Source organism: Anabas testudineus, chromosome 22, assembly GCF_900324465.2.
Source record: "Anabas testudineus chromosome 22, fAnaTes1.2, whole genome shotgun sequence".
NCBI lineage: Eukaryota > Metazoa > Chordata > Actinopteri > Anabantiformes > Anabantidae > Anabas > Anabas testudineus.
The window spans coordinates 5,280,561-5,303,976 of NC_046630.1; the positions used below are offsets into that span (position 1 = coordinate 5,280,561).

The 23,416-nt window shown below is 40.2% G+C and overlaps 1 protein-coding gene across 4 annotated transcripts; it reads right to left on the bottom strand.

Annotated features, from left to right (window-relative positions):
• Positions 1–1,243: 1,243 nt before the first annotated feature.
• On the bottom strand, positions 1,244–23,398 carry stxbp5b (syntaxin binding protein 5b (tomosyn)). 4 transcript variants are annotated; one of them, XM_026339362.1, is made up of 29 exons: positions 22,837–23,398; positions 21,240–21,337; positions 17,506–17,587; positions 17,094–17,194; positions 15,959–16,093; positions 13,922–13,985; positions 13,195–13,278; positions 12,677–12,800; positions 12,361–12,439; positions 11,573–11,727; positions 11,407–11,479; positions 10,868–11,015; positions 10,646–10,713; positions 10,515–10,555; positions 9,871–10,091; positions 9,511–9,695; positions 8,716–8,841; positions 8,432–8,583; positions 7,131–7,193; positions 6,985–7,041; positions 6,854–6,901; positions 5,721–5,771; positions 5,388–5,507; positions 3,760–3,999; positions 2,804–3,161; positions 2,542–2,707; positions 2,193–2,304; positions 1,786–2,006; positions 1,244–1,691 (listed from the first exon to the last, which is right to left on the bottom strand). In XM_026339362.1, the coding sequence occupies exons 1-29, from the start codon at positions 22,981–22,983 to the stop codon at positions 1,650–1,652; spliced, it is 3,561 nt and encodes a 1,186-aa protein (XP_026195147.1). In that variant the 5' UTR covers positions 22,984–23,398; the 3' UTR covers positions 1,244–1,649. The 4 variants fall into 4 exon arrangements, with proteins under 4 accessions (XP_026195147.1, XP_026195150.1, XP_026195149.1 ...); XM_026339365.1 differs by lacking the exon at positions 5,388–5,507 and having other exon boundaries at positions 22,837–22,983; XM_026339364.1 differs by lacking the exons at positions 6,854–6,901; positions 6,985–7,041 and having other exon boundaries at positions 22,837–23,397.
• Positions 23,399–23,416: the final 18 nt, after the last annotated feature.

Sequence of the window (23,416 nt, forward strand, 5' to 3'; positions counted from 1 at the left end):
GCGCCCATACACATATTCCTGAATATATGTATGTTCACAAACACACAGATATACACATAGGTAGAGGTTAGCATATATGCATCATGTGGCAAAGGCAGAAGAGAAACAGTTTTTAGGTGAATGGTTCAGAGAGATATGACCAACAGTACCGTGGTGAACTCACTGTGGTGCTTGGTCATTTCTACTGGCAGCTACGAATACAAAGACAGCATTACCATTTCCATTGTGCTGTAAGAGACACATGCTTTTTCTCTACACATTGAGAAAGAAGACAAAAATGAACTTCAACTATGAACAAACGCCAAAAACAAATTTGAATAATCATATATTGATAGAATCTTTATCACAATAAACTCTAAACCGTAACCAAAATATACATTTATGCTAATCATATTACGGACAATCTTTTTTTCTTGCCCTTCAAAACACCATCCTTCTCATACATGACTTCACTACAGCCCCTTAAAAGCTAGAAGAATATACTGTAAGACCTACAGAGGTTTTCCAGTGTATTAACCTTCATTTATCTACTATATCAATGTAAACTCTTTGTGTGGGGTAAACATTTTCAGTACTTTTTTGCTCATTCAATTGACAAAGGAAAAAATCTATTACACTCTTCCAATAAATAATCTAATTTAAAATAAAAAGTGACACTCAGAAAACACGCCATTTATCTCTCTCACCTAAACCAACTAGGTTGGAAAATGCTGCAAAAGGAATCGTTGGTGATGAACTAGTGTACTACCAGCCCTTATTCAATGAGAGGCAATAGATTCACCATCTCCCTGTCGTTTTTTTTTTTTTTTTTCTTTTTTTTTTTTTTACAGTTCGAAGTGCTTGAAAGGCCCTTTCTGGACAAATGATGACAAAAACAAAGTGACAAAAGGACAAAAATAAATTAGACCAAATGAATGCAAGTCCTTCACTGATTAAATCATTCATAGAGAAACTCTGATTTACATTTACTAGATTAGATGGGTAGGGGGTGGGGGGTAATCAGACTTTTCTCCTCTATTAAGTCCACTACGTTTGGCTGACACCGTAAAGGGCAGAGAAAGAAAAAAACAATTGCAATCAGGCCACCACAAGTACATGTTTTGCAGAATTGTCTTTTCGCTTTCAGAACAAAACAGCAGGGTACATTTTATATATATATATATATATATATATATATATATATATATATATATATATATATATATATATATATATATATATATATATATACATATATACACACACATACACATACACCCTGCTGTTCTGTATATATATGTATATATATATGAGATACATATAAGAGCATGAGTGATGGATATGAACGGTCACCTCTCCTATTCTGCGGACTGATGTTATACGAACATCATCACTGTCAGGTGGAATGGAAAGAGATTTCCTAAGAGCTTCTCTTCTTCCATTTATTCCCCATTCTCATTACGTTGGGTCAGCCGGTGTGAACTCTGCGGCAGTCCTCCGGTGACTGAGGTAATGCAGAGTGTATGATATTGTGCTGAGAATAAAAGCATGACTCCGCTGAGTACTGAACCCCCCGTGGAGAGAAATGGAGAAAAGAAGAAGAGAGACCTGCACCTCCTTAGAGACAGTGGCGTGTGTGATTACAGAGTCTGATGCTCCACACGCTGCTATCAGAGCTGGTACCACTTCTTATCTTTGTATTTCAGCATCATCTGTGAACCAAAACATATATTTAAAAAAAGTCAGAAACTGGAGAAACAAAATTAAACAAAAAAAAAGCTGCTCAAAGAAATGTTAGGTGCATACATCATGGGCGTGTTTAGAGAAGGACTCTGCGCTGGCCATCATGGCTGCTGTTCTCTCTTCCAGCTCGCCCAGTTTCTGCCCTCTCTCGTCCAGAGCTATCCGGGCACGGGCCAGTTCTCCAACAACCCCCGATGCTGCACCCTTCATGCCTTCCATACTGCCAGGGCCAGGAATGTGCTGGGCCAGGCTACGGGAGGCCTTACCAGCAGCTGTCTCACCAACTAGCAAACATAAAAAATACTTAAGGAGCAGCTGGAATTTAAAGTACAAGAGAAATGTAGGAAAAAACTCCTCTGTCTATGAAGAATACAAATGTGGTGCTGAAGCCTGAGTGGAGGTACAAATACACTAATGTGACACTGTAAATGCAAGAATCTGAGGTGATCATTAGGCTCTTCTATACTCACAGAGGTCCTCCCTGTCCAGAGACTGAGCTCCTCCACCAAAAAGGCCTTTGAAGAAACCTCTGTTAGGAGCCTCTGGTGTCTCTACAGGCGTAAATAACTCACTGAGCATCTCCTGCAGAATACAGAAACATCAGCAGATCGACTTTAGTCTACATTCCTCAAAGGCATGCAGGCTAGCCTAAAAATCTTACTACAGTTTTTTTTTGTTGTGGTTATTTTTAAATATAATCTACAATGTGCCATCTCAGGTAGTAGTAGTGAGCTGCACTGTACAGTAAGACATTTTCTAAATGAAAAATCTTACTGAATCTAATAATGAAACAATTTTTACTAATTAAATCTATCTAACCTGTAGGTTGTCGCAGGTCTCCTGGCTGTAGGTGATTCTCTGGATCTCGGTGGGAGAGGTAAGATACAAGGCCTGACCCATGTTAGAAAAGCAGAACGTTCTGGCTATCCTCATGTCTGTCAGCGGCAGGTAGTTTACATCCAGCAGAGGCCGTAGACTGGGCAAACTGTTAGGACAAAAAGTGTAAGATAGATTACTGTTTTAAGCTGCATTTGCATTTGTTAGACATTAATTGCATGTTGGCTACAAAATGTGATATCACCTCAGAGTCATGATGTGCCCGTTAGCACAGAAACAGGTGATGCAGTTAGTTCCAGCAATCTGCACAACATCAGCCCTCAGCACAAAAGAGGTCTCTGTGATGCTGTGTTTGTAAATGCAGGTTTGGGAGGGCAAAGCTACCACCTTGGCCTGTTTCTCGGAACACAGTACAGCAAACTGGATGTCTTGACCCTCTTGTGATGAGGGAGAGGACGCTGGCCTGCGCCTCCGGCTCTTCTCCTTCTCCTCATCTGAGGCATTTGGGTCATGCCATGGCTCGTAGGAAGGGGGCAGCAGAGTTCCAGTGCTGTCCAAGAGGGCCATAGTCAAAATGCCTCCTTTAAGTCTCATTAGAGTGCCTGGAAAAAAGCAACTGTTTTAATTTGATTTGGAGATTCTCGTCAAATTGGTACAGAATGTAAGGCTAAATTTAGCTCTCCTACTGTAATTCAACTGTAAGAGCAAAGTGCAGCATAGTTGGTTGGATATTTTCTACCATTTTCTTACATGTTTAAATGTCCACCATACACTGAGCAGTCACAGTGTGTACTCCTATAGAGATCCATGATATTCACTTATATTTGATAAAGCTTTTTGATTGTGTTTATGTAAAATAATGCTGCTTTATCACACAAACCACTGAATGCAGGGCTTTGAAAACACAACCAATTCATATATAATAAGTAAATTCTGGAATTGAAAACTGAACCTTTGGCCCAGACACTGTTTTGAAAATAAAACTCCTTACACCCACATTCTGCAGTTCCCCTCTATCCCTCTCCTGCACCACTTCCTCATGTCCATTAGGGAAGTATTGTAAGTGGTTTAGAATCTTGTGTAAGAAATAAGTCCCAACATTGAGATTTCAGTTTCAAAAGATGTCATTTAGAGTCATGTATAAATTAACACAACCTTTTAGGTCACGTCTGGTGAGTGATACCAAGTTTATTTTCTTACCACAGGAAGAGATGCCGACTGGCTGCTGCAGCCTCTGGTCCCCACCAGGCGGCAGACTCAGGGCCACCATTATCACAAAGCCCTGGGTGGTTCCCACAAGCAGGCAGGGACTGACCAAGCTTTCCGTCTTGCGGGAGTAACTCTCACAGAAGTGAAAGGAGGAGATGGCCTCTCGAGATTCTCTGTCTATGCTGGTAACACTTGAACTACGTGAGCGTGTGAATGAGTTATCCTTGGCATCTGGACAGCAGAGTGAGCACAAAAATAAAATAGCCAAGACATGATTGGTTTGAAATGAGAATGGTAAGAAATTCAGATAGAACGTCTTTATGCAAACAGGAGATTTGTAGAAGTTAATGGCATAAAATGCAACAAGTCAAAACACAGTATACACGTTACAGTGCATCCAGAAAGTATTCACAGCGCTTAACTTATGTTACAGCCTTATTCCAAAATGGATTAAATTCATTATTTGTCCTCGAAATTCTACAAAAAATACCCCATACCCCATATTTTATTTTAACAATTTTATGAAAAATAAAAAATGAATGTCATGACACTCGGTGAGAAGAAAAAAAAAACAAAAAAACAGGGAGAACATGGAAAAAGTTAGCAACCACCAGAGCTCTTCCAGTGAATGTCCTTGATTTGAACCTGATATGAATATATCGCTGGACAGATCTGCAAATGGTTGTGCACCAACAATCCCCATCCAACCGGATGGAGCTTGAGAGGTACTGCAAAGAAGAATGGGAGAAACTGCCCAAAGTTAGGTGTGCCAGGCTTGTAGCATCATACTCAATAAGACTCGAGGCTATAAGTGGTGCTAAGTGATGGGTGATGAGCAAAGACTGTTAACACTTTTTACTACTATTGTGTGTAGAATTTTGTGGAAAATAATGAATTTAATCCATTTTGGAATAAGGCTGTAACATAATAAAATGCGGAAAAAATTGAGAATACTTTCTGAATGTACTGTAGATCTGCTAAAATAAGCTTAGTGAAGAAGGAAGAGCTGGTATTTAAGTGCAGTACCGAGGTGCACAAACAAACCCTTCATCTAGTGTACACCTAAAAAAACTTTTTGACATTGAGATGCTCTTGCATAGTTTATATTGCAGGATGCAGTTTTAATTAAATGGTTCTCAATCTGCTTATCAGCAATTACGTTTGACAGCAACATTCTCAATGTGAAAAAATGTGTTAGCTATGTATGTAGCACCACAGTGACTCCCAAGGAACAACTGGTATTTAGGGGGCAAGAATTATTCATGCCTCATTACTTTGCTGATGGCATCTGAAATATAAGCTTGTATTCTCTTTAAAGAGATAAGCAGGGATCAGAACAGAAACAAAAAAAAGAAAATGTGTGACACACAGGGGAAAGCTAAAGACGCCACCTGTCATGTATGTTCTTCACATGAAAAAAAAAAAACTAAACAAGAGAAGCAATATTTTTAACATTGAGTGCAGTCGAGCCAGTTGAACTTCCTCAAAAAGAAGGAAACAGCCATTGTGAGAGGATTAGTGTCATGTCAACCTGTTCACAATAAAAGCCCCAGCAGTGGTGGGGGTTAGTACCAGTTATCCCACTTCAGCCCAAGCCAGATCATGGCTAGTCCACTCACAAAAGCAAGGGGATGACTTAGCTCTATAGATGCCTCCCTCCTGGTTCATCTCGGCTGCCACCTTGCCTTTGTTCTTGCAATAAAAAGGCATCTTACATGTGAGAGGTTGGAACCTCTTCTCTGCTCAGTGTAAACAGAGACAGAGTGTTCATGTCAACTTACAATACAGCATCCCAAAACAACTGGAGCCTCGTATGTGCTACCAGACAACAACCGGTACTCTCACATATGTATTTTACAGTTGTCGACCTAATTGAAAGCGGAAGATTCAAATTACCCTGTAAGAAAATGTAAAAGGTTTTGCAAAAATCAAAGTCATTAGTTTTGGCTTACCCTGATCTGGCTTATGCTCACCAGACGAGCTAATTTTCCGTGACATCTTCGCTGTAACAGAAACAAATACCCCAATTTTATGAGGATGGAATGACGGCTACAAATGTACTTCTTTTTTTGAAGAATCAAAGGTGGTTGAAATCTGTTAAATAATCATAATTTTAGTCATTTGTGACATTACTGTCTAAATTGCAAATTAGACAGTCTTTGAAACAATGATTTTAAGAGCGGTCATACATACTGTAGGACAACTGTTGGGATACATATACAGTATATGCTATGCATGGGACAACTCTTACTGTGCATTGCTTTAAGAAGATATTCTGATTTGAAAACATTATTAATTAGCTAGTATTTAGGTTTTGATTGTAAGACTGGTTGGTTGTTGCTTGCTTCTGGGAGTTGTGCTAATCTCCAGTACAGAAAACAGTAAAAGTTGCCTGTTGCAGTCTATAACCACCCTTAGAGAAACCATGAGAATACAAATGAGGCTGAGAAGCATCATAGACAACCAAAAGGCCTGTAATGTCAAACAAAGCAATAGGCAGTCAAGAAATAAGGTAATTACATTTCAGTAAATATGCAGTAGTTATGCAAAAGAGTGGGAGGAAGAGGGAAAAATGAGTAGGTAGCCAAACAGTTAACACTGATCTGAAGCCCTGGAATCAGAAACACACACAGCCAGTATTTACAATAGAATAGAAATAGTTCACTTCAATGTTCCAGTGATGTGGTTAGACATTAGTTTGATAAAGATTGCAGCAGATTTTCTATGCCTTTGATTTAGTAAAAGTAAATCACATCTGCCAATTTAGCACACTGATTTCTATCTTCAGTTGTGTAACAGCAGCTTACACCATCATGGCAAAATTCTGCATAGAAAATCTGAGGCCTGAAATTTATAAGACGTCCTGTCATGCACTTGATAAAGATCCCTGATTATTTTCATAAATCAACTACAAAACCACAAAACCATGTGATTAGTAAAAATACATTTCTCGAACGCGCTTCTTTCTCTCATTGGCACACGGAGCACAGATTGATGTAGAATTAAGGCACAATGTGGTTAGAATGCTGTCATTCATGAGGAAAGAGTGAGTAATCAGAAAGAATACATCTGGATGATACACTACCAAAGTCACTGGCAACGGTCTTGGAAAAGCGTCTGCTTTTGAGCTTCACTGGAAATAAGGTTCAAAAAGACAAATCAGACAACTGCAGCCATTTTATAAATGCTTAATCTAAAGGGGATATCCGGCTTTACCCTTCTCTATGAACTTCTGTTTTCGTTCATCATCTGAATTGCACGGTGAGGAAGGTCCTACATGACAAATAGCGGCATTTAAAAAACGGTGTGTTTGAAAATAATAAAAATGTTTGGCTTTTTTGCTGTGAAGCACAGAGGCTTACCTGAAGTAGGTGATTTGCAGCGGTCCTCTGAGGCGTTGGACCCATCGTTGGAATCACAAAGTGCTGTGGGACCCGCAGAGGTTGTCATTAAGCATGGCAGAATAGGTGAAACTCTTGAACCACTCAGAGCAGCTCTTACTAAAGCTACATGAATTCTAACACTACACTAGATATGGTAAAATAGTAGCTTTCAAAAAAAAAAACCTACCGATAAAGTGTCGTTAATAAGCCACATTTAAGTTCCCAAATCTGATCCAACTGCAGGCACAGTTGAAATATACACAACCTGATTGTGTTACTGCACTTTAAGTGTTTAAAAATTCCTCCAGACTCACTGCTGCGCTTTTCAAAAAGTGTTCAAATAGTGAGCTTTGGGGAACTGAGGATTGCTTTATCAAAACAGAGAGTATTATCCTTATGACAAAAATTATACTATAGGGAGGAGAAGAAATTCACACAAACGACACATATAACTTACTCGAGTGAGATGAGCGTAGTTTTTTCACAGACTCACTATACACTTTAGAAAGTCTGGACATGCAAGACGCCACATGTGGTATGTCTTTATCAAACCACAGAGAACGGAGAGTCCAGCAGTTAAACAGTGAGACAGAAAAAATGATCAGAAATCATAAGAGAAGAAAGGTACAAGTCCCAGAAGTGTGCTGCTGGATTTGTAGATCAAGTCGTGAGAAAATACTTCTTGTACAGCTTCTCAAATAAAACAACTTGAAATGTCATCTAGCAGCACACTACTGAGATTTGAAAAGAATGAATACAAATGATGAGTGACAGGATGATCAGATGCGAAGAGAAAAGCAATGACACAAACAGCTAGGCTACAACAAGAACTTAAAACAGCACATGAGCCTTTATCATTTTGAAAAACTAATCAAAAGATAATTTTATTACAGTGGAGCAGCAATGATGAAGCATCCACTCATAATGCACCTGCTTGCTCCACTGTCTTTGCACTGTCCAACTGAACAGATGGAGAATCTGTTAGTGATGCCCCCTGTTGAGGGAGAGGAGCTACTGCAGGGGGTGGTGCTCATGGTGCGAATACAAGGCAGCTGCCAAGTGTCAGCACTGCCTCTCTAATCCACTTCTAACAGCTAGAGCCAGAGTTATTTACCTAACTGTTTCAACTGCTTCAGCAACACACAAGAAAAAACAAATGAAGCTTTTCTTTCAGAGAGATTGATGTGACCTAATGCAGCTGGTGCAGATACGTAGCAGAACTTGGAGCAAGCCCAACCAAAAACATGAGATATTGGTATAACTGGTGTAGTGCAGCTCACCTCCAGAGGGCTGCCGAGCTTTGCGCGGGGAGCGAGGCTGCCTCTGGTACGGCTCAGATGGGCTGTACAGCTCTGATGTGCCCATGTTGAGGAGCAGAGTTTTCTGGAGGTAATCCACCACGGCCAGGCCGTTACTGTTCCCAAAAACCACGCTGAAATACAGGACGAAAGATGTAAGAGGTGAAGATGATGATGGACACACGCTCCTTCTGTTTCAATCATACTTTATTAAAATGTAAATTTTCTCAAGAAAAATGTCAAGTGCACTAACTGTAGATACTTACAGGCCATAGGAGGAGTTGATAGCCAGGCTGGTGATCTGCTGAGGAGGCTCCCCACTCACCCACACCAGCTGGATCACCAGCTCCACCTGGTAGCCCGGAGACTGCTTCAGCGGGGAGCTCCGAACCCTGCATCAAACACACAGCAGGATGAGACAGCATGACACGATTTGAACTGTTATGAATTATCCCTCTTTGGGTAAGCAACACTGAAAACGATTTTTTTATTATTGTTTTTACCCCCTTAACCTTTTTATTGTCAAATCATCTTTATCATTTTTAAAAATTTTTCACAAAAGATGTTTTTACCCGTAGTGTACTGATTTTTATGAAGAAACGAGAAGATGATTGTAATGAGTAAATTGATAAGTCTATAACTTACTTAAATGCATTTACGTTTAGTTTTTTGGCAGATGCTTTTACTCAAAGCAATTTACAAGTGAGGTACAAAGCAAGCGATTATCTAGGCCAAGGAGACAAACTTTAAACTAAAGTGCTCTTGAAGGAGCTGTTTCTCTGCACTCAAATACAGAGAAAATTGTAAGTGCAGAGAAAGATTCAGAATAGTTCTGTTTTCAGCAAGTTTTTAAAAGTTGAGCAAGAGGCAGCTGAGTATTCAGAGGTAGGTAGATAGTTCCACCATTGTGGAACCACAGAGCTGAAACGTTTTGCCTGGGATCATGCTTGAGTTTCTGGTTTGTTCAGTGACAGGCAGCCATCATAATGACAAAACCAGCTGAACCCAATTCAACCTTTTTGCAAAAAAGAAAAGATAAAAGAAAACATAATTGTCCGTACTGCAGGCAAGGTATATTGTCCCGAGGTCCATCAGAAGAGTTGCTGCCTGTGCAGGGCTGAAAGTGAGGTTCACTCTCCTGAGGGCTTGAAGAAGTTCCAGAGGTCGGCAAGGTAGGGGTCTGCTCCCCTCCTGGGTCAGGAGAGTCCACGTCACTAAACTCACTCTGCATTCTCACTTCCAGAAGCTAAACAAAAGAGATAAGATTTTACAAAAAAGGTTTATTATTACACCTCCAAGTTTCAAGAATACAGTTTAAATAAAACAGTAGAATAAACAACATTGATCCCGATCTATTATTCTGCATGTGTTCAGTTCTCTTGCTGTCTCACTGTGGTGTGTGACAGTGACAGTTTACCCACCTCCACCACTTCAGTAGTGATTTCTTGTTTGCTGAACCTATAAACAATAACATGGGCAGACACTCCAGCCACACAGAGCATCCTGCTTTCAGGGCACCATGACAAGGTCTGGATGGCAAATGGGTCCTCCTCTACTATATCAGTACTTGGCTTCTCATCCTTCCCACGAGCCCTCTCAAACACCTTGGCAGTCTTAAGCTTGTACAGCACTTGAAGCATTACTTTGAGAAGAATAGGAAAAAAAAGAGTTAAACAGATGTGTCATTAACACTGGCCTGTGGTCAATGTCCCCATGACAGAAACCAAGTTAAAATAGGACATGAAGTGCTTTCAGTTAGTACTGCAAGTACGCAGCTCCAGGATTAGTACTCATGAGTTTGGTTGTGCATAAATGCTATTTTAAAAAAGTGTGACAGAGTGGACATATTTATTTGTGCAAATGGAACAGTTTACAGTTTATGACACCTTAGCATCCTGCTTAAAATGTGTTACAACCACGTAATGGCTTAATTAAAGTCTTAACTGTCAACCAACCCAATGAACATGCAGCTTTAAATATGAATCTTTGGTGTACCAAATCCTACAATAGCTGTTTAACATCACACATTATACAAAAAAATAAATAAATAACTCAAACAACTCACATGCAGAAGCATCCCAAAATTTGATTGACCCATCAGCATGTCTATTGTGGGGAAGAAAAACATACAATATGACAAATGATTGCACATATTATTGCATGTATGAATTACAAATCCATTCATCCATCACTAACCCTGTGATTATAATCTCTGGGTAACTCTGTGCGCCTTGGCCCCAGTTTCCCCCGCTAATGGGCCATTCCTGTGAAAATAATTACAAAACTTATCAAATGCAATAATATTCATTCTCTCACTGTTCATTTATTTTGCATCTACAAGTTTACGAGTATGTCTGGATTAATTTATTCCACTATCCAATATATTTTAAACAAAGCTTATCTACAGGAGCATTTTACCTTCTTGCTGTAACCTTGTCTCTTTTGCCGGCTGCCAATGGAGTAAAGTGCAGGAATAAGTTCAGCGGGGCAGTCCGCAAAGTACTCACAGCAGGTCACTGGTGACTCATGGATACCCAGGGGATATGGATTCTCAAAAATTGGGTACCTGTTATGACATTGTACCACAGATTGTTTTACTGTTGTTTATTGTTTTAAACATTTTCCCACCTGAAATATAGTTGATATAATAGTAATAAGTGTCAAATTGTCTTTTTAAAATGAATTGACCACAGTCACAACAACCACTGCAGCCAAGTATCAACTACACTTAATTTGTATTGTATAAATTATTACATTACAATATTATTACAATGGAAGATGGATCATATTTATTATTTATTTATCTGAATTGGATATTTCTGAATATTTCTCACTAAAAATATCAACATAGTGACATCATTAGCAGTTTTGCTTGTATACTGTGTGGCTATAATAGTCATATTCTGTAATTCACGCCAAAAATATGATAAAATATAAATGGAAAGTTGAATAATTACCCAATCTGTCCGAGATCTATTACAACTAAATCCTTCTCGAGGAGCACCACCACAGCATATGCCTCCTGATAATCTGGCAAACAAAACAGCACAGAATTAACAGTGAGACAGACAGATTTGAGGACTAATGAATAAAACTTGTCTGAAGTGGAGTACTGCAGCTCACCATTTGGATATGGAGTTTCACACAGCGTTAGGAAATCTACAATGGGGTAGTCCATCTCCAGGACAGCAGTGCTCTTTCCGTGCATCACAGTCAGACATGCTCTCCTCCCCACTGTATCGTAAGACAATCCTCCAGACAGGACCATGAATGGGTCCCTGAGTTCATCAAACACATGCCAACATTTTAATTGCTTGTTCAATAAATTCCAGATGAAAAGCACGATGGTCTATTTAGTGGTATATGGGTGAAGAGGGACACCAAGAATTTACTCCTGTGCTTCCCCTGGAGATACTTTGACCCCATTTCAAGAACATCAATGACAGGAAAAGCCTACTTTTTAAATTATAATGACAACTATATTAATCCTTGTCCTCTAATACCTGAGAAAAATTATAAGGGATAATTGGACCAGTTTCAGTGAATTTATTAATTTTTAATGTCACGTTTTATAACAAAGTTTTGCTTTGACCTTGATGTAACAAGCTTGTTCTCTTCAGGTAATTAGAATTGTTTTAATAGCGATCAAAACATAATTAACCGTTGAACTCAACTGAACAACAACTAATCTATCATGAAAAGCAATCATTTAGTTAATCTTCATAAGACCGGCCTTTCCAGCTATCCGCTTACATTCCATCAGTGAACTGTCAACACGACAGCCCTCTTAGGCAGAGTATATGGTTTTGTGATAGAATAACAGGAAAGGCCACATTCGGTACAGGATATGGATTCAAACCAGAACAGGTTAAGACACAGGAAGGGCGGGGACTCGCTCCCATCACACTTACCCAGCCCTTGTTGTTTTGTATTCTACTTTCAGGATAGGCTTGCATGGTTCTGGCTTTTTTCCATCCTTAGGCTGCTTTCCTAGTAGAGGTTAAGGGTTAAAATGTGTTTAACTTTTATTTGCAGCAGTGCAGTTCAACTATAGTGTACATAAACAAGCATCATCCATCTGCTTTTTTTTTTTTTATAGTCACACCTGTGAGACTGGGTGGACATTGAGCTGTACAGTATGTATATGCTTTTACAGGCATAGGTGGCTTCCATTCCATATGCCTGTGTGTATAAGCAATGCAAGTGTGTATATGTAACAGTTCCTACCATGTGGTGTGATGATCTGTGCAGGCTTGGCGGGGGCTCGTACATTCCATGTGGTCAGAGTGCCATCAGAGTGGCTGCAAACAAACTGTTTACCTTCATGGTGCCAGGCGACTGAGTGGATCGCCTGAAAGAAAAGTGACAGCACATCATTGGCGCGACGCATAAAGTACATGCACATTTTACAGCTGTGCAATAATAAACAAGAACACTTGCATGTTTAAGGATGGTCATATTCTATGTTTTGTTTTAATGTGAGATTATCCCGATAAAAATATCAAAAGCAAAAGACTTCCTTCACTCTAATAATGTTCTTAGCACAAAAATTTAGGCAGTCTGTCTACATCCAAAGGGAGCCACTGAGCAACAAAATACTTGAGAGAGCTTCTGTGGTTCCACACAATCAAAGTGATTACACAACGTAACAACACTGAACATGTTTCTGAGACAATAGTGAAAAAACTACGAACAAACTCACACGTTCCCTAGTAGAACTGAATGTAATGGAAATGATGCCTTACCTCATCATAATTGTAGCGATAGTCGGCTTTTTTGGACTTCAAATCCCATAACACCACAACCCCACACTCAAATCCAATAAGAAGCTGTAAAAATAAGAGAAGATGAGCACAGTTTGGCTAAAAGCACATTCTGCACATACAACCAGTCTCCAGTTAACATGTACCATATATATCACCATGGTTTGTGATGTGGATGTCATCTTATTTTCTTATGACAATTTATGCCATTTTATGCCAATAATTATGAAAATAGACTTTTAGATAGAATTTACTAAAACTCAAGTGAAGAGTGATATTTGGAAAGTGGTCTTCTAATGTACAACTACACCAAACACAACTTTTTCTTTTTTCTATGATTGGCCTATACCACACACTTCCACACATAACCTCAGATTTTCTTTGTGTCTATGACTTAACAGGCACAATGCATTCTGATCTATTGAGGTGACTTTCGCTGTCATGCTCTTCTCTCTGCATGACAGTGTGGAAGGCTTTTGTAAAGGATTAGCTTGGGAACAAATCTCTCTCTTTCATTTTGACAGCAAAATCTAATGTCAACCATTGACATTTTAATTAGCTGAAAATGTTCTGCAATCATTCTACATTGAGGCTGCACAAGATTTATTTGCATTGTGTTGTCTGTGGTGCAGCAGTTCTCCTCAGAAAATGAAAAAGTGCAGCACCAGATAACAAAAATAATGTGTATTTTATTTTACATTTTGGTTACCTTTCCCTCATCCATGGGGTTATCACTGATGTGCACGACAGGCCCTGGGTGTGTCTTGGTGGATCTGTGCAAGTTTAGAATAAGAGAAAGAAGCCAAGAAACAGCTTTAGAGAAAGAATATTTGGATTGTTTGTATTTGATAACTGTCTGAGACACACTGTGCACCTTTAATAGAGAGAGAGAGTAGCAGGTGGCAATTATGGAAGATAGCCAAAAAGGAATGAAATAAAATAAAGAAATTGTGGTCAAGCTCAAAGACAGAGAGCAACATTATAAAGATAAAAATGTGCATCAGTATACTAGAGAAAGGGACACAACATATGAGAGAGAGAGAGAGAGAGAGAGAGAGAGAGAGAGAGAGAGATGGAGAGCAGGGTCACATGAGGGTCTATGAGAGATTATAGTGTGTGGAGACAGCATCACCGTGGCAACAGAGCAAGGGGCATGGAGGAAGTGAAGGTCTGGCCTAAAGAAAGTGTTGCAGCCTCTGAATGTGGTCTGGCTCCAGTGGCTAATGATCTCATTGCTGCTGATGAGTCGATACAGTCAGAGATGTAACAGTGACTGAGGCAAGGTTGGACTAGAATGTGAACTCTAGTTGGTATTTAATATATATAATACATAATATATGTTTCTCATTTGTTGTACTAACTGGAATAGCTTTATGCTATCTTATAACAATATTCCATATAAGTTAGATTCAGTGGGTTTCATCATTAAGCCTTGCCACTGTTTCTATCCACCGTACGAGACCTTCAGTAAAACACAAATCCACAAGTTTGCAGAGACAAACTTTAAAGCAGAAAGTGTCAGTCTACTGAGAAAAAAACAGAATATCGTGTTTTAAATTTCACCCTACAGCCAAGAGCTCTTTTCTTTAATCATTTTCACAGTCAGACAGCCAAAATCATTTCCTATCTCAACTGTCTGTACCTGAGACATATATCTGAGCTGATGGCATACTTTGGTGTTCTGACACTTTCAACTCCCAGATCTAAAACAGCAATTTATCAGATTTCAGCAGCAGCCTCGCACACACAGCTTTATACTCCACTTTCAATTTTAGCTGCCAGTCACTGTCTTAAATTGTTTTTTTAGTTCACCAGTGGGAAGACCAGAAAAACTCTATAGAAAGACAACTTATATGGATTTAAGTTTTCATTTTCCATCCATCCATTATCTTAACTGCTTTACCTGTTACGGGATAGCGGGGGGCTGGAGCTAATCCTAGCTGTCATCAGGGTACAGCCTGAACAAGCTGCCTGCATGACTGACATACACAGAGACAACCCTTCACATTTACACCTACAGGCAATTTAGAGTAACAGATTACCCTAACTGCACGTCTTTGGACAGCGGAAGGAAGTTGTAGCACTTAGACAAAACTAGAACATGCAAACTCTACAGAGAGTTGGTTGGTTGGCTAGTGAACTTGAATCCAGGTTACAGTGCTAACCACTACGCTACACTGTGCTGCAGAGTTTTAATTTTTGCTAAGAACGCTGTAATATAATTATAACCAATAAAGTTTAAAGTTTCTGTTTAATGTTTTTGGCGACACTGACTTTATTCTACTGAAATCTAATTTTAAGATTAGTCTCAAACTTGCAGGAAATGCAGCACAACTTTTATAGGTGCACAGAATGCGATGTGAAATTCCTTGTGGTCCTCACAGTGGATGTTATCATGCAAGAGTGGGTGACACAGTGTAAGTCCCTGGGGTTATCAAGTGGGCACTTCCTATCACACATGTTCAGTTGAATCAGGCAGAGAAACACCTCCAGGAGTCTCAACAGCAAGTTCTGGCTTGGCACAACCACCACCTCCATACCACCCTCACACCGATTAGAGTTGGAGTATTGTCAGCTAGAAGTACACACTGTATCTACAAACACAGGCACCCACATTCCTTTGCATTTCTGAGTTTCCTGGTTGAGCGTCAAAACCACAAGTGTACCAAGAAGATAGGCAAAATTGCCGGTGAGAAAAGGCAGAGAGGAAGAAAAAAAAAAAAGAGTTGTCAAAATACAGACTCACAGTTCGATGGCTTTGTTCCACATAATGACATAGCCTGAGAGAGTGAAGGACTCCACGTTGACAATGTGGATGTTTCCTCTTTCTGTGCCGATATAAAGCCATTTGCTCTGGAAGGGCAGGTGGCAGTACGTGATTCTGCAGGAGGAGATCAGGATCCATCACAACCAAGCTTTTTATTATCTTATGACTCAATCCCATGAAAGAGTCAATCTCATCCCTAATCATGCTGGTCCAACTGGAAGGAGTAGAGAGTGACTAAGATTTAATTACAAAGGCCTTGCTCTGTGTCACACTAATGAAGGCAGACTATATATAGACCAGTGGGGAGGAATCACAGAGTAAATACTGCTGTCTTTTCTCAACTGGTAGGAAGAAACACTCATTTGTAGACTACACTTAACGTGTCAAATAGACAAAGACGATTTATTGCGTTTGTTCATACTGTATATGGACATATTCACTGAAAAACTATATTTATTTCCTCGTCTCTCTCTCTATATATATATATTAATAAAAACATAGAACTAATGAATTAACCTGTTAAAGATGCATAAACCTTTGGACCACAAGGAGATAAAAATAAAAAAATCTAGCAAATGCCAAGCATAGCATCACCCTAACCTAACCTCCTGCACAGTCAAATATTCATTAATGCACCATTTTGTGCTCTCTGCCAGCTCCTGAAAGAAGTGATGTTTGGTGCAAGGCATGGTAGCATACAGTCGATGGATATGAGTATTTTATTAGTCTGTAAAATCACATTTTAATTAGCTCCTTTTTGCTAAACAACCTGAATGGCCCAAGAGATGCAATGCACTTTATGCAAGGGCCTAAATGTTTACTTAAAATAGAAAATGGTCCACAAATAGTTGGTAGAAAGAAATTAACACTTCCAGAAATGTGATGTTATCCTCATATTTATACATTTTTCTAGAATGCACTAGTATTTTACTTTGACCTCAAGAATGTAAATCATGTTAGGTTAAAAGGAAAACCCCAGTTGTTGCAGAAGACCCTAATGCATAATTTTTCCAAGTTCTGCTGACAGCAAAACAGCTAATTATACAGTGTGAAGCATGTGGCCAGCTGTGAGGGCTGTTTCCAGATTTAGCAGTATAAGATCTTGTCTCTGTACCTCTCCCTGTTGAACTTGAGAGAATGCAGGATAGCTGGGATTTTTTGCCTCAGGTTCCACAGGTGGATACTGTCATCAGCTAAGGCACTCACTAGCGCCCCCTGTGGGCAGGGTCAGAAACAGGTGGGTTGTTAGCATGTGGATTGGCATTTGTTAGCATCATGAGCACACAATTATGAGGTTATTACAGTGGCAAAACTATAATCAATGTGCTCAATGTTTTTGTTAAAAGCACAATCCACCATGCTAGTTATGACTTAACACTATATTAACACTAAACAAGCACCACTGTTTATATTACCTGATAATAAGAACATAGAGAGTTGCAGGAAACTGACACAGAGTAAAGGATTAAAGTGGACAAGATGAGAAAAATACACAAGGAAATAAGGAACAGGTAATGACAACAAACCTCGTTGATCAGAAACTGGAGCTGGATGACAGCAGCACCGCTCTCATGCTGACAGTAGCACTCCACACCCGCACGGCCAAAGCTTAGAAACAGCTGGGTCAAAGAAAACTGCCAGTAAAGTTAATGCAGAAATGTGGGAAAACAGTAACAGTAAAAGACTGAATAACCCTGAACAATGTGTCTTTGAATAATTGCTTGCTGATTATTTTCTAAAGTTATTTATTCATATTATAAATTATTAAAGTTCCTCACATTTATAAGTAAATGTAAGTTGGCATTTTCAGCTTACATTCCCAAACAGGCACTGCCAGGAACATGAAACAAATCAAACTACTGAGTTATAAATAAAATCAGTGGGCCCTGTCTGCCTTATTTATTCACATGCGTCAGTCGGTATGACGGCAGTCAGATTAACTTAACTCTCCTTTCTCTCTTCTGCACTGTTCATATCAGAGAATCCCTGTCTGCTAAATATGCTCATTGAAATACAGATATCGAGACTCGATATGAACTGTGTGTGAACTAAACGAAAACCTAATTAATGCATGAATGGCCAAAAGGAGACTGTGGCCACAGTGAACAATTACTACATAGGCTCTCGGACTGAATGCATTGTACAAAACATCCAAATACTTTCACCAACAGCACAGAAATCAGGAGGATCATGAGGAAAAGCTTGTCTACTTCAACCAGCTTGTAATAACTTTCACAGAGGTAGGGTGTGCACAGTGTCATGCACACTAGCACAAGAAAAGAAGCAAGCAGCAAAAGATGTAATCACAGTGACAATCTCTGGACAGATTATTTGGCCACAAAGATAAAAAAGGTGCACTTCTTCTCACACTCTTAATGCAATCATGTTGAAGAAAAGCTCCAAACATAGACAGCTGTGTTCACTATCCGAGTCTATTTTGAGCTGACACAGCATAATTTGTCTCAACAGGATTAACCGAGCTGTGATCAAACAATCCCTCAGTGCCTTAAACAAACTAAGGTGGGGTTGCAGCAGGATAGCTTCAACAGTGGGCATCACTTCTGCAGAAGGACGGAGGAAACGCCACTTTCAAGCCTTACAGCCTTGAAAGTGGCGCCTTTCGAAGGCAACTGGCAACTGAACTCAGATTCACCCATGACCTTTCTGTCCCGTTTTAGCTCCTGGCCCCGCAAGTTCTGTACAACATTTTTCAGAATCACTAATGAATATCATTTCTCCACAAGTCCACAATGGAGGAGGAAGAGTCATTAAGTCTGTTTCATACCCTCTGGTTGTGCATAAATAAGAACAGAGCAGTGGACTACAGAGCAAAAATGTTAATGAGTAACACTGTTATGCATTGAATATTGGTACTTTAGCACAGAGCAGGATCATCTCAACAGGACTATTACTGTTGATACAAGGTACTGTTACAGTCTGTTTGTTTTTCTGTGAGCATTAACACATCGGCGTACGTAAAAGTAAAGATGTCTGCAGGTTGAACTCCTTCTGTTGCACTGTAGTTCAACCGTGCTGCTGACACAAGCTACTTTCTAGGCTAGCAGGAAACTACTCAAATGAACCTCCAGACACGACAGTGGTGAGCAAGCAGAGCATTCTGTTGGAACTTCCTTGCACGCTTCCTTATCAAAACCTTTGAGACGGTCATATAAACCACAGATAGAAACTACAAAAAGGTTTCATTTGGAGTAAAATGCATGTTTCCCTTTATGACTTTATGTCATCAGTAGAACATTCTGGGATTGCACCATCTCAGAAAACTCTGTTTCGTTATTCAGCTGTGACTTTGCATGTGATAAATCATTTTTCTCACCATCCATCAGTCATGTGATACGGTTCAAATGATTTACCATATTTTTAAACATGGCTGATAACAATAATGAAAATAGTATTTTCTGAAGTACTGCGATCAATGTGTCACACACAATATTTGTGTTCAAATATTTCATTAAGGGAAAAGAAAGACCACATACTGGTTCTCTCAACCTCTTTCCACTTTCTTCCTTAGAGTTTCACATCACATACTACAGTCCCCCACCTTGAACAGCAGCACTTCCCCATTTGGTAAACCAATGTGGTTCACCACAGCATTTCAACACATCGGCATATCAACGGGTTTTCTCAAGTATTCAGCTGATAAACATCAAGACAGGAAGTTTTCTTAGTCATGCTAGCTCACAAGTGAAAGAAAACATTCTCTGAAACTTTTCTATATATTAAGGTTAAGAATTGCTTGTTGCTGGTAGTTTCTTTGATGCCATGCCTTGGTGCGTCTCTGCCCTTAAGTGACAAAGGAAGGTGAGGCTACAGGTAAGTAGGCTAATCAGTTTAACAGCACACTGGAAGCTCATCAAAGTAACCTTCAACAACACTGAACTAAAAATCTGAGTTATTTATTAATTTTGCACAAACGTGAACATTCAACTTAAAATGCAAGTAACTACAACATCCCACCTACGAATTAAAGTTTGCACCATAGAAAATTGAGACTCAGTGTTAAAGAGTTCAACATATTTACTGCCACCACTGACCTCCAATCATTCGTTGGCCAAAGTGTTTTTAAATTGCAAACGTGCCAAACTGTAAGGGTGAGTGAATTGGACAGAGCAGTAAACTGTCTACAGTAACACACTGATTAAAACACTGTACTACGGACAGATCTTGTAAAAGCAGACATTTATTGCTTGTAGACACCTCATTGAGCCAACGTCTACTGAGCTGTGGCAGCATTTCCAAACTCCAGGGGCAATGAGGTGGATCGATATGGCCTGTCTTTTGATAAATGGACCAATTGCCTGAATGACACTAATCCCATCAGCTCCACCTTACACATTAGGACAACATGGAAGCGGTGTGTGTTCTCTGGGAGTTGTCCTGTAAACACAGTCCTCTCTTAATCTGGAGGAGTGGATAAAGACGAGGATGGAGGCACATGCACTGAATATCTAAATAAAGCAGATTGGCCTCCCATGCAGGGATATCAGCACAGAAGGAAAACCCTCTGCTTAAACACAATAGGCCAACCCCGAAGACATGTTGCATCATAACCTGGATATGATCACACCGTCACATGCAGCATTTAACAATCTGGAATGCAGGGGGAGATTTTTTGCTGTGACTCATGGACCACGCTTGGTTAGCTGTAAAGACACAGTTTTATCCTTGAATATAAACAAATACAAAACTGCCTGAGGGGCCACAAAGCACTGGAGCAGCTTGACTGCGTGCGTGTCGTGCAAGTTCAGTGATGTTTACAGCACATATGAAGTGGCATCCTGACACACACTGGGCAGCACAGTTGATGAGGTTGGCTCCTCGGCATATGGCGGAGGAGCTGTTCATGCTACTGCAGAGATACCACTAATGAGCCTGGGTGATCCAAGAGAAGGAGGCTGCTGGCTGGACAGAAAAACACATCCTAGCTAGTGTCTATCTCTGAGCCCTCAACTTCCCTCACTGTGGTTTGGATTTTCTTTTTGTGGCTGTGGATAAAAGGAGGAAAAGACAGACCGCTTACTGTGTGCATTCCCAGACTTGGAATGCTGAGGGGCGGCTCAGTCATATGACGTTTGCAGAAAGGACAATAGGGAAGACGTGGGTCTGTTGTGTGCTGTGCACAAGGGGGAGGAGGATGTAAATTGAAAAAAAAAAGAAAAAGGCAGACCTGGAATCAGTCACGCTTTACTTTCCATGCGTGTATTTCTTCATATTAATATTCCACAGAATTAAAAAAGGATACAGCCTCAAAGCTCCACTCTGAGTCCCGATGGCCAAGATTTTCTGCACAGGGTCAAAAGCCATTGAAGATGGTTGGTATGGGAAGCCATGACGCACAGTCTGCAGGAAAGAGCAGAATTTATATCAAACCTCCCCTCAGCTAACCAATCATGTGCTGCACAATCAAGCTGGTATTAGTGGAGAAATAACATTATCATAATCTCCTAGAAATGTAATCCATCAGTGTGGAAAATTAGTCTCATTATCAAAATAAATTAGATAAAGCATAAACATTAGTGCAAATGAGGACTGCAATGTTTTTTCTGATATCCGCCTGACATGTGTGCAGACTCAATCCCATAAGACATCAGTAAATATTTCCTTTTTCCATCCTAAGATTTACATTTGCAGCCTCAGAGTGTGCTTCGCTGGCAAGGCCCCAGCTACCAAAATATTATCATCATAATCAGGCATCTATAACTCAATTGTTTCAGGTTGGAAACCTTTCCCGGTCATCCATGAGTTTGGTACAGCTTGCAGCAGCATTACATAACAGGTAAAGCCACAGCCCTGTAACCTGGGGACCTGACCTGTTCCAGTCCCAGCTGGGGCAGAGACTGGTGGACTGGCTCTCCCAAGATGTACAACAGGCAAAACATTCCCAGCCTGACATAATGGGAGTGCATGGTCACGTGTGGTTATTGAACCCTGTCATATGCATGACAAAACATTAGAGGCTAGAATTTAAAGGACAAGTCTGAGCACTTTCTCCTCCTCTCCTGTCTTTACTGTCCGTGAAACAAATCCTTTCTACGTATGATTTTAAAACTCTGTTATGAGTGTTGGTTGTAAAATTCATGTAAGTTTATCTGAAGCTAATATAATGTTTAAGCAAGAAATGCCTTCATTTTAATACTGTACAGAAGAAATTTAGTTTGAATGATACCCTCTGATTTGTCTAACTTATACTATTTAAGCTTCTTAGTAACTTGTGCTGTATTAAATGCATTTTACCAGTGGTAGAAGAAGTAAAGTTGTCAGCACAAGAGCATGAAAATGCACAGTTACAAGGCAAAATCATGTAACACTGGCTTTAACATGAAATGTGCATAAGGACAGTACTGGAAAAAACACAGTTTCCACAATCTTTGCAGGGTTTCTTACTAATTCCTTACATTTAAAGTCAGACTAGGGTTTGTTAATAGATATTCAGCTATCATGTGTCTAGACTGAGCTGATTATATTAGTCAACTTGATGAGAAAAAAGAAAAAACCTGTGACTTAAGGCAAAGATTCAGTGCAATGCAAACAGCCACGGTGCAGCTGTGTGACAGCCTGGCTGCAACATGAGACACAGCTTGGTTTGCAGTCAGTGGTTAAAATGCCACTAGATCTGTAACAAGAACTTTAACATTTGCACAACACATCTAGCGTGCTTTTTTTTTTTGTTTTTGTTTTTTTTTTTGGTGCTATCTGCGTGCACACAAGTGTTTTCATCCCAGTCAGCTGTGCTGACAGGGATGAAAACAACGCCAGTGTTTGTTCATGTCCACGCCGCTGTCATCTGACTGTCACTGGGCGAAAGCAGCTAATGTCAGCCCCTATTCACGGAAACCCACCTTGCAAAGCTGGAACTGCTCCGTCTGGAGAGTCTCCTGCACAACATCGTTTTCCCTGGGAGCACCCGGCTGAGCAGTCGCGGAGGAGGAGGAGGAAGAAGCCGCTGTCAAGCCATCCAGCACCTTCCTAATGTTGAACTTCTTCATTTTCCCCCGGTACAGTCGCGATGGTTGGAAAAGCAGATCAAGCCAGCTACCATAAATTGGTTAGAGAGGGTAGCTGCTAGCTAGTTAGCCCAAATAACACACAGTTAATACCGTTCCTTACACATTTCACATGTTAGGGAGGGTGTAGCCAGCGCACTCTCCAAAAGCCCCCGAGTCACGAACATTGACTTAGCGAGTCCTTTCCAGTGTCACTGTTAATTCGCCATTTACGTGGCCAGCTTTGGCGTTTTTCGAGCAGGATCACTCGTTTCCGTGAGCTGTTTCCCCAGCAGCCGGAGCTCAGCGGGTAGCAAACTGGCTACGGAAACGCAGCGAGCTGCAGCGGGGATGGAGTCTGCGCTCTGCGGTCACCCGGATGCAGCGGGTTGGTGTTACGGTGAATTCTGTGACCGGTCACGTTATGTGACCTCGG

What these genes read in the sequence shown, in the direction of transcription:
- stxbp5b (XM_026339362.1), bottom strand. Translation starts at nt 22,983, where the DNA reads ATGAAGAAGTTCAACATTAGGAAGGTGCTGGATGGCTTGACAGCGGCT. An exon ending in ACCCCATGGATGAGGGAAAG is followed by an intron (nt 13,279 to 13,921) that starts GTAACCAAAATG and finishes TTATTTTTACAG; the next exon opens with CTTCTTATTGGATTTGAGTG. An exon ending in TGAGCATAAGCCAGATCAGG is followed by an intron (nt 5,508 to 5,720) that starts GTAAGCCAAAAC and finishes TACACTGAGCAG; the next exon opens with AGAAGAGGTTCCAACCTCTC.